Consider the following 11,787-nt stretch of genomic DNA (forward strand, 5'->3'; position numbering starts at 1 on the left):
GATCCTTGAGGTCTTTTCCAACCTTGGTGATTCTATGATTCTATAAGTAGTAATGGAGTGTCAGTGTCTTTGGTCAGTGGATAGTTTCAGACAATGAAACTGTTGAAACTAATTGGGTAATGCTGATCCCAGATCAAAGTGGGGAAAATAAGCATTATCACAGTTTCCCATAATTAAGAGATTTGTTGTAAGTCCTCTGCCAACAGGGTAAGCCTTGGCACTGAACCTATGCAGTAATAAAAAATAGGAATTCTTGCCATGCCTGGTTTCTGTTTGTGGCTGGGATGCTAAGATCCTAATGTTAAGTGTGGGAGAATAGAAGACTTCAATTTGCTGTTGCTTTCAGTTTGAGTCCTGTCAATTTATCAGTCAGATTATGTAGTTACTTGGGATTTTCTTCTTTGCGTGTATGAACCTGCTAAGTTAGACCCAGTAGCAGATCACTGTGCCATTTGTTACTATTCTGTATAAATATACACATTATTATTGCACTGCAGATGCTAAAGGGAAAGTTCACGCTTTCTCTCCCTCTTCGATCCCAGCCAACCACAATGACGAGCTGCGTCTGACATTTCCCGTGAGAGATGGTGTTGTACTGGAGCCCTTTCGGCTGGAACACAACCTGGCAGTCAGTAACCACGTATTTCACTTACGACCAACTGTTCATCAGACTCTGATGTGGAGGTAAGCTCAGCCTTGCTGCAAGGAAGTCTTGCACCCCATGATGGAGGAGTGGAAGGCCAGAGGATATTTGTTTAGGTTTGCCAGGAATTTCACTTTTAAAGTTGTGGCCTAGATAGGAGAAATGCCCTTTAAACTCACAGATATTCTCACCTGTCACTTTCCAAAGACAAAACATTCTAAAAGTCTTCCTGATCTGTGTTGCTTCTCCTTGCTGATAGCATTAGACATGCAGTGTTTGAAAAATCACTGCAGCTGTTCTGTCCTTTCTGCTCTGGGTGGAAGGGGTGTGGGATGTGCATGACCAACACTAGTACAAACTTCCATTTGGGAGACTCTGAAGTCCTAGGTGCTTCGTGGCCTTTGAGTTGCAGGAGTAACTATGCAGGGCTGTTACAGTTTATGCTTAAATTAAATGGTTCAGAGTATCTGATAATGAAAAGTAACACACTAATGAAGGACCTGATTTAGAGGCTTGGTAAAATCATTTGTAAGGACTTGTGCTAAAGTGCTTAAATCCTCCAAATTTTAGAAACTAACTTCCTAAATTCCCCCTCTCCTGTGATTCCATAAGTAAGGACAGGTCAGAAATATCAGAGCATAGCTTTCCACATACAAAGGCTTCTGGTTTTCACTTAACAGCAAGTACCACTTTCCACCACAGAGGAGTAGTTTTCCTAGGTGGTACTTTCCTGCATTTAATGTAGATCCACATAAGTGATTCCAGGTTATGTCCTGATTCCACCATGCACATGGAAGGGGTTTAGATCAAGTGACAGTCAGAGCCTCAATTTTTTTTAATTTGTATATTTTCAAATGGCATGGAATAATCTCATCTCCTCATTCTGTTTTTCTCAGAAACCATCTCAGTGTTTATCCTGTCTGCTGACTACATTGTTTGAGCCTGTCTCTGTGCACTGTGGAGGCTGGTTAGTTGCTCACAATCTTGTATGGAGGTTGTGTCACAGGTGTAGCAGCTGAGATGGTAAAATGCAGCATCTTAGGCACATTTCCCGTTATGCCTGCCTCACTTTCCGTTTTTTTCTGAGCCTGGACCACATACCCCCAAGCTTAATGGGAGTGATAGCTTGTAGCTTCCGCTTTTTTACCTGTGAGGATCTTCCTCCCGTTCACTGGAATCCACTTGAAACTTCTATTTTCATGGTGTGGAGGGTGTGAGGTGGGCAGAGGGCTGTGCTCAGTTCCCTGCCGCAGGGTCATACTGGCTCTGAATTCAGCTGAGGCTTGATGAAGGAGTCCACGCTGCCATGGTACCCCACTACTCTGAGGTAGCCTCAGGGTTGGAAGGGAGGGAGATTACAAGCAGACCACAACCAATAATTAACACCTAACTTTGAGGTCACTTATTGCTTACTTGGATTTCATTATCACGGGCTACTCACAGCAGAGGGAGCTTTGGCAGTTATTTGCTGGTTCTTATTAATAAGTAATCATTACTGGGGATTGTGCTGGCTCATTCAGTAGATTTATAGTGCTGCACTGAGGCATGAGGCTGTTTCTTAATATCTGTTCTTTCTTTCTTCCTTAGCTCACCAAACACATAGCCTTTATTTAAACTTATTTTAATGAAGACTCATAGGTAAACTGTGCTCAGGTCTGCTGTTTTGAAAAGGTTGTTAATAGCGGGGAGAATGGATGGTCCTGTAATTAAGTCATTTCACATTTAACTCAGGGCTGGATGAATTCCAGAAAAATGAATTAGTCACATGTGTGGATGGATTTTGGTTTTATAGAGAATGGTGGAATTGAGCCAATTCTTAATATTTGTCTGCCAGTTAAAATATTCAGCAAAACCTTTCACATGTACACACATAATGAATAGCAATGCAACTATTTTTCTTCCCACTGGGAACTTTTCATGGTTACAAGAAACATAAAAGTTGAAGGCAGGGAAAATGTCACCTTGAAGCTGGTTCAATCTTAGCACTACTCAGTTATTAATAGCGTCCCACAGTGGAGACAGTGCATGCTAAGAACATGAGGGTCTCCTGAGCTCTGTCACCACTCTGTGACTTTCAGCAGACTTGCTCAGAGTCCTTGGGAACACGCTTAGTCTGCTTGGGTTTTATATCAGAGGTAGCAAGCCTTGCTTCCCTCTGGGTTTGAGTGACTGTTCTTATGAGCTGAGAATCTCTAGTGGATCTTGGAGAGACAGCTTTCAAAAAATTATTACTAAAATACTGAAAAAAACCTGGAAAGACTTAATATAGATGGATTATATTGAAAGGTCAGGTAATTTGTATTCTATACCTTTCTTTTAAAAAAAACCCATGTTTTTATCCAGTGCTCAATCTTGATGTTTTGAAGTCCAGAAAAGATGATGTTAAGTCAGAATTTAAATCTCTGGGTTTGGATAAGGCAAATGGCAGTTAAGTTGATGATCTCCTGGATAAGCTGTTCCTCATGGATCTTACAAAGATACATTCCTTCAGGCAAGATGAAGAAATGAGCACGTAGATTTTTCAAGCATAAAAAATAAACATTCAACTGTCTTTTGCTGCCATGAACAGCAGAATCTTGACATTTCAGTTCAATTCTTCATGTTATTTTACATTTCTTCAAATTACTTATTCCTAACACAAGGTTAACATCCATGTACGAAACTGAAGTCATAGTCTCTATGCACTTAATTTGTGATTAATCTCAGCCTCTTCCCTTTTTGGAGGTGTTATAAAACTAATTTTTAAGGAGCTAAATAGTGTGTTGAAGTTATTATTGGAGAAGTGGGAGGAATTTGTGCTCTGAAAGAAGGTCTAAATTGGGTAGATGTAATCCACAGCTTTGTTAATTTGGAATCACAGAAACACGGGGTGTGAGAAACAGGGGTTGTTTTATCGTAGTTGATTTACCTGTTCCAAGGCAGGATTAGCTGTACCTGTATTTTGTCTGACAACTGTTCATTCAAATGTTCTTTTAAATGCTCTCAAGTGGTGAAGAATCCACAGTCTTCCAGCACAACCCACTTCAGCATATCACTTTTTGTTCTTAACACACAGGAAACACCTACCTAATGTTAATATTTTTCTTTCCGCAGGATTATTCTGTGGTCTAGTTTTGCAAAGTGGTTTGAGATGCTCCCTTGGAAAGTCCCTTATAAGTGTAAAATATTAACAACTTTGTGACATACTTGCATCGTTAGTTCATCATGACTTGCTTCTGTTAAGGGCTTTTATGAGGAAAGTGTTACATCCTTTACTGACAGTAATTCTAGAAGAATAATCTGATTGATAAAGAAAAAGCATTCCTAGCATCAGAACGACCTCCCACTGCAATGTGAAAGTAAAGTTAAAGGAAGATTTATTGGTTGTTGTACAGGTCTGACTTGGAATTACAGTTCAAGTGCTATCACCATGAAGACAGACAAATGAACACGAACTGGCCAGCTTCAGTCCAGGTCAGCGTTAATGCAACCCCACTTACCATCGAACGTGGCGACAACAAGACATCTCATAAACCTCTGCACCTAAAGCATGTCTGCCAGCCAGGAAGAAACACGATTCAAATTACAGTCACAGCATGTTGTTGTGTAAGTACACTGAGCTCATGGCTGCAGCTGCTGATGCCAAGCTTGCTATTTAGTAGAGTTTGCAAACATTGCCTTAGCTGGAAAAACGTTACTCTCAGTTTTTTCTGTGCGTTTTTCTGCTAAGATGCTTGTTTCATGATGTTGACACAGTCAGAGTGCTAATATGGAAATTTTTGCTGCTGAATTGTTGCAGAATATAGTGGTGTCCTTCCAATGTGTCTGGAAAGTCTTGTGGTCTAGAGAAGGGAATTTGATCTCCTACCTATTTAGCATGTGCCTGTGTAACAAGGCGGCTAAAGCGTATTCATGGAGATTATTGTGATGCAGACTGTTGTCCAGTACTAATTTCATTTACTTGGGGTATTAAACTGGTTTTGGTTATGCATGAGAACATCAACACCGCAGCTGGTGGTGGTGGTGATGATTTTTCAAATAGGTTTTCAGATGAAAGACTCATATTCCATGCTGCAGTCTAGACCATGTAACTTTCTCCTTTTCCATGGTTTAGTTACTTTCAGGTACAAGTACTGTATTTTTAACGTAGACATTTGCACACGTACAGTCTGAGGTTTTGACTATTCTGTTGTCACTGACAAGAAAGCAAGTTGTTGTCTCTCCCAAGGTCGCAGTGTGAGGCACTTCGACAAGAAGCCATTCACCTGTTTTGCCTTACTTCAAACTGATGTTTCTCTGCATAATGTCATTTATCTGGTGGATAAGCGTAGGGGGCAGCATCCTGTGAATCCACAACGAGCTCTGTGTTGGGGAAGAAGATTCAGTTGCTTCCAGACACATCAGTAGCAAATTGGTTTTTGTAACTTGCAGCATAGTCTGAGGACAGGCAGGTAGGCTAGACTGTGTCAGGGAATCCAGGGTTTAAAAAATAAACCCTGATGTCAGGAATTAATATGTCAGCCCTATATATTCTGAATATTAAGGAGGGAGAAAATGCAGAAAATCTTTGCTTTTTTTGAAGCCTTTGTATATATTATGGTCCTGGAGCACGGAACAACATAGTGCGCCGTGTGTAGAATATCCCTAAGGGAGCATGTGTGCGCAGCAGAGCAGAACCAGCTTTTGCATTCAAGCATCCAGCTCTTGGAGAAGCCACGTGTCCAAGGGAATAATGCAGCTCTGTTCAGCAGTGTGTGTTTAGTTCTCTTGGTAACAGAATGTGTTTTCTTTCAGTCACACTTGTTCGTGTTGCAGTTAGTACACCGGCCATCAGTTCGCTCTGTACTTCAAGGTCTACTAAAGAAACGCCTCCTCCCAGCAGAACATTGTATCACTAAGAGTGAGTTTTCATTTTGTGTGGGTGATGACTTCCCAGAATGCCTACATTCTGTTGTGTTAAGCTACTTCTGCACAAGATTTATTTGCTTATTGAAAACCTTAAGCTGTACTTGTCAGGAATGTCCAGAACATCATGTTGCGTAGATTAAATCCTTGGTATCGTCAAACTATTGAGGGCTGTTTGGGTGGCAGTAACAAAGTACCAAGGATGCAAGCTTACTTCTTGATGAGGACTCTTCCATTCCAGGAGAATCTCCCTGGCTTTTCCACCATATTTACTTGTGACTTACTTAAAAGCCCTTTGTAGAAAGATTATTTATTTGTTTAGGGCTGCTTTAAGTGCTTATATGGCACTTGATTTGGTTGAGGGTATAGCTGATGTGCATGTGTGTGATGGTTTGTCTGTTCAAGAGGATGTTCTAAATTATACGGAACACACCTTTGTGGATAAATTGTACATTAAATTGGCCCTTAAAGGTTGAAGTGTTGGTCTTTCAGATTTCTGTGTTAGAATTTGCAGTACATTTGTATTTTCTCACACATAAGCATACCTTCTTCCTAAACAGTAAAGAGGAACTTCAGTAGTGTAGCAGCTTCCTCTGGCAATGCAACACTAAATGGGGAAGATGGAGTAGAGCAAACTGCTATTAAAGTGTCTCTGAAATGTCCGATCACATTCCGGCGGATTCAGCTCCCAGCAAGGGGTCATGATTGCAAGCATGTACAAGTGAGTAGATGACAGTAGCCTTGCAGTATTCCCTCGGCCATGTGTTGTTACAGTACCTTTAGCTTGGTTATTATATAAGAAAGTCTAATGAAATGGGATTTCTTTGTGGCTATCAACCTAAGTAATTAACTATATATATGTTTAATGTAGAGGGACAAAGTAAGTTATTTGTTTTAGTTTTCAATGCTAGTAAGCTTTTTTTGGAGGAGTTATACTTTTATCCAACTGATTCAGTTAATACCATATTTTCCCTTGATTTTCTCTTCTTTTTTTTCTCTCTTTTATGTTTTTTTCCTTTGTTTCTTTCTGATACCTAGTGCTTTGATCTGGAATCTTACTTGCAACTGAACTGTGAAAGAGGAACTTGGAGGTGTCCAGTATGCAAGTAAGTGCAACCGTACTACATGAAATGCAATACGCATACAAATAGCATGTACGCTATTTGAGCAAATTCAGATCATATTTAAGGTCATCAAGGGGAGAAAAAGGAAGTGCTATGTAATAAGGTGTATGTATTACATTTACCTAATAGCATAAAGTCTATGGAGGGAACACCCTGGATTGTTAGAAATTTTAAAACAAATAACAGCAGGTAGTTTCTCACGAAAAACATAATCTGCAAGCTCTCGTTACAGACTATCGATGGGTTGTGTAGAGTTCAAAAGATGCTCAAATATTTACATTGATAAGACAGATATCTACACAAGCAAATGAACTGGGAGTTTGTCTTCTGCTAGATTATGAAGTATGAGCAACTACCAGACAACAACATGCCGTGGCAAAAGAAGAGATTTTGGAGTTATTTTTGTATAATTTTAATGTTGTAATGCCCAAATCACTGAACTTCAAATATGTAGATATAAAATGTTCAGCATCCAGCTGAACATTAAGTAAGGATGCCAACTAACTGTCTCCAGTACTGTGCTTTGAGTCACATAGATCTGCAGTTAACGGCAGTGCTTAAGGAGAGGGGGAATTTTGGAGACTGCAACATTTCCCAGTAATTAGATAGGAAATAAAGTTGGATCCTCCAAGGTCAAAGTTGACATCAAGTGCAAACTAAAGTGAGAGCAGAAAGCAGCAAGGATTCCAGTCCAGGATAAGGCTGATTTTAAAAAAGCTGAAAATTTCTGAGGAGCAAAAGCTTGGAGTGATTGCTTAAGGGAAAAGAGGGATACCTTGACATACTTTCAACCTTATGTTTTGACCAGACAGCTAGTATACTGCAGAAGAAATGGAACAAAAAGCTTTCAAGTGGTTGCAGACTGCCCATTCTTATGTTTAACTGGGCAGAAAGAATCGCAGAATGTCTGCAGGCCAGTTCAGTGTCTGTAACCTACTGTGCTCAGCCCACAGGGTTATGAGTTTGTTCCAGCCTCAGCTGAGGACCCAGGACTCTTGTTTAAGTTTAAGCAGCTGTAGCAGCTTGTACTTTATCTCTGCAAGTCTCCAGTTCGATCCCTGCTGCGCCAGCCTATGTTAGCTATGAACAGGAGTGGAGATTATCCATTCTGTCTACTTCTGTGGATGCTGCAGGCTTGAGATGAGCTTGCTGCAATGACTATCCGTGATTGATACATATCCTGAAGTGCAGATGCTTTCTCTGAACTACCTGAATCTTTTCTGTCTAAGTTCAGCTAAAAATATTACAAGAATTGTATGTCTTGCTTCTTGATTTAGGTATTCACACATCCAGGCCAAAATTTTTGTTCTGTTTCTCTGAGTATGAGCACTTGCGTTCAGATCTGAGTGCCTACATAACTAAATCATTTCCATTTTTGTTTTGTTCTGTCCCCATCTGTGCTGATCTTTAAGTAAAATAGCTATAATATGTAGTTACTTTGAAGCCATGTTACTGTGTAGCTTGAAAAAACCCAAAGATCCAATTTGAAAAAAAATTAAAAAATAGCACTAGCTGATGTTCACAGGAAAGATCTGCTATATTTGAAAAGCCTTTAAATTTGCAATATATTTCACTAAAAAAATTATTTAAAGGATGCAAACAGCTTGTGGACACACACAAGTAGATGTATCCTTATCTCATCTATTTGATGTAGAATAGTATTATCGTGGTAATGCAGGTGTAGAAGTAAAACTGTTTGCCCAAATCATTCCTAAATTATGTGTTACAGATAGTAAGTTGGTGAATCCCAGTCTCCAGGTTTGATCCCTAACCTATCCTTCTTCCAGCCCTCTTTTTCGCATGTGTAGTAATATTCTAATATGGTGTTTGGTTGAGTTTTTTTTTCGTTTGTTTCTAGTAAAACTGCTCTGCTGGAGGGCTTGGAGGTTGACCAGTATATGTGGGGTATTCTGAACGCTATACAAAAGTAAGTGAACTTACTAATTTCTGATATCCCAGACTAAACAACTAGGAGATATGTTAATGAGTACTGAGATAGTCATGCTGAAGTAGGTCTTAGTGATTGAACTTGAATATTCTATTTCATGCCTTCTTGGTGGAGCTAGTGATACAGTGAATCAGTTTCCGTCTACTTAATAAATCTCATTTGGGTTATCTCTTGATGGCAGCCTCACCAATGAAGCAGAGGGAAGAGTGAGAATGGAGGATTAAATGCTTTCCCATGCTTACAAGTAGTCCCTCTGATTCACATGTGGCAGACCACGTTTGTATTTCACTGTGTGGATAAACACAGAAATGTGCTCTCACAGTTGCTTTTTAATACTTACTTTCGGCATACTCTTGGTGAGTGAAAGATCTTGAGGCTGTATTATACTGAAGCTTTTCAGAACATTTGTTACCATTCAGGTTCTTATGGAAACTTCAGCATAATTGATTAAAAAAAATAATGATCAATTAATATGCTAAAATTTTCACATTATCTTACAGCTCAGAGTTTGAAGAAGTTACCATTGATCCAACTTGCAGTTGGAGGCCGGTCCCTATAAAGTCAGATATTCACATCAAAGATGACCCAGATGGCATTCCCTCAAAAAGATTTAAGACCATGAGTCCAAGCCAGATGATCATGCCAAATGTGATGGAGATGATTGCAGCTTTGGGCCCTGGCCCATCACCTTACCCATCCCTTCCCCCTCCTCCAGGAGGCAACAACTCCACTGAATATGGTAACCAAGGTTAGTTCTACAGCCTTGTGCACCCAGGTGGTCACTCTAGAAGTCAGAGGTTCAGTCAGCTTTGTGATTCAGGTACCTCAATCTATCTTCTCAGAGAGATGCATAAGGAAAGCAAATTACATGGCTGCAATTTTGAAATTCCGCATAAGTTTTTTTATTAAAGATTCATGTATTTAGAGGGAAATATATTTTAGTAAGGAAATAGGTGCTTGTCATATTTATTGCCATGCAGCCCTCCCTGAATCAACAAACATTATATGTTATCTTATATATTCATGGCCTGCCACAATATACATCTTCCCTCATTTTTTCTGTCCATTTTCCATCTGTTCCACTCTCATTCAAGTGAAGGCTCCTGGTGCTACAGAAGTTATAAAGTGAAGAACCTGTCCCATTAACCCTGTTACATGGGCCACATGTTTAACTTGTGGCCAGGTGGGTGATATTTGGTAGTCCATCCTGAAAGCGGATTACTTTTAAAGAACTTTTAACGAGCTTTTAACTGTTTCGCCAACACCTTTGCATTAGAAAATTACTTTTGAATTCCTCTACCCATGTGCTGCCAGATTGAGAAACAGGGAACTAAATACAAGCAGTGGAGACACATTTTCAAATGGCTGGTGTATTGTGAATAACTCAATTATAGTGACAATTCTGAAAATATGAAATGCAGAGACTATTTCTTTTGCAAGTAATATGATATGACTCAGTTCAGCTCTGGGAAAAGACCAACTGTTCACACCATCAGAATCCTCAAATTGATTACAAGGTGGTATATGTGCTTTTTGCAGGCGTTTGAAGAAAAATATAGATTGCACACAAAATATGGTTAATTTGCTCCAATGACTGCAAAACTGATAACAGATGATAAAACTTTTTAGGTTTTCAAACAGATGAATGATTACTATAACAAAGCCAAGAGCACTGAATCACAAATTTTTCACTAGTTTAGTAAGAGTGAAGTGCAGTCAGAGCATTAGAACAGAGCCATCTAGTCTTCATCATCTTTCTAGCTTGTGATCAGGAAAGAACAGGGTTGTCATGTAAAGTGAGGTTTAGGGTTTGTCTAACGATTGCTGCCTAGACTGTTATTTCACTGCCTTTCCCTGTGGATCCTGTAGCAGAGGTAGTCATCGCTTTTCGGAGCTCTGACTCATCAACGTTAGGTGAAACCCACACTCCCCTATTTCCCCTGCAGTAGTCATACCAATGCAGAGCACCAAATTATCCTAAATGTCTTGACAGATCTGTCCCTCAGCATGTGGCACAACTGTTGCCCCAGAGAAGGGCATGCTGCTGCATGGCTATAACTCCCTGGGCATACTGCCTTGCATCTTCATTCTCTGTCAATACGTGCACTGAAACTTAGTGTTTGGAATTAGATAATGTCCTCTGATTAACTCTAGAGCAAAGTACTAGTAATATTACTACTGTGGTTTATGTTTATTTATTTGGGTTTGACAGTAAGCATACTTCAGTTTAATTTGCGAATATAACAAGTACTCAGTAATACAAGACCATATTCCAGCTCCTTGCTATTAAATTTTTCCTGAGAAGCAAGGCAAGACCAACTATATTCTGTGAGACTCATCCAGTTTGCAGATTAACAAAATGAGAATTAGTAAGGCTCTGCAGTATTTACATGATAGATCAAAGTCCTGACTTATTTGAGAAATACTCTTATATGGCTAATGACTTCTATTCCTCTGAGATTAAACTTCTGCTTCTGAAGCTGTGCTAAAGAGCAAGTGATGCAGCTACTTCAGTTTGTCAAACTCCCTTCTTGACTTGAACATTTAAAGCTGCTGTACTTCAGCTGATGAACTGCAGGCTCTTCGTGCAAGCTCCAGAGCTTTTCTATAATTTCAGAGCTCAGTATCATCCAATTCAATTGCTTATACGAAAAAGCTAAGTGGCTTTAGTTCAGTTTTTACTGTTCATAGCAAATAAGCCAACAGAGTTGGTATCTCAGTTGGAAATGCTAACAGAGGGATCTGGACAGAAAAAATACGGAGTGTAAATCCCTGTATCAGGATACATGCTTGCTTTAAAATTCAGGTGAAGATGACCGGGCTGAGGTGGGACGCATCAAAACATACTGACAATGGTATGTCCAAGTAGAATAGTACTTGTCCTGCAGATCAACATAGACTCCAGGCTTGTTGCTAGATGGTAGGTGTGTGAGGGTAAATCCATATAATTTATTCTGAATTGGTGTGGAATTTTGGTGCTTTGGAGGACATAATTTCAGGCTGAAGTTAGCTGGATTTCATAAATTCACTAGTTTTTCATTACGAGCATGCATATATACAGGCTGAAACACAGGCTACAGGCAGGCAGTTGTAACTCTGAAAATGAGAATCACAGAATCATAGAATGGCCTGGGATGAAAAGGACCATAGTGATCATCTAGTTTCAACCCCCCGACATATGCAGGGAC

At 39.7% G+C, this 11,787-nt stretch overlaps 1 protein-coding gene across 1 annotated transcript; it reads left to right on the forward strand.

Moving 5' to 3' along the window:
• Positions 1-497: 497 nt before the first annotated feature.
• LOC104466039 (zinc finger MIZ domain-containing protein 1-like) lies at positions 498-9,352 on the forward strand (the record flags this gene model as incomplete). The annotated part of the gene is made up of 7 exons (XM_010079342.1): positions 498-684; positions 4,018-4,228; positions 5,417-5,522; positions 6,088-6,248; positions 6,566-6,633; positions 8,510-8,578; positions 9,100-9,352. Coding segments are annotated over 7 exons (1,055 nt in total), but the record flags the coding sequence as incomplete, so codon positions are not given.
• Between the last annotated feature and the right edge of the window lie 2,435 nt (positions 9,353-11,787).

Source organism: Pterocles gutturalis, unplaced genomic scaffold, assembly GCF_000699245.1.
Source record: "Pterocles gutturalis isolate BGI_N339 unplaced genomic scaffold, ASM69924v1 scaffold54038, whole genome shotgun sequence".
Classification (NCBI taxonomy): Eukaryota; Metazoa; Chordata; class Aves; order Pterocliformes; family Pteroclidae; genus Pterocles; species Pterocles gutturalis.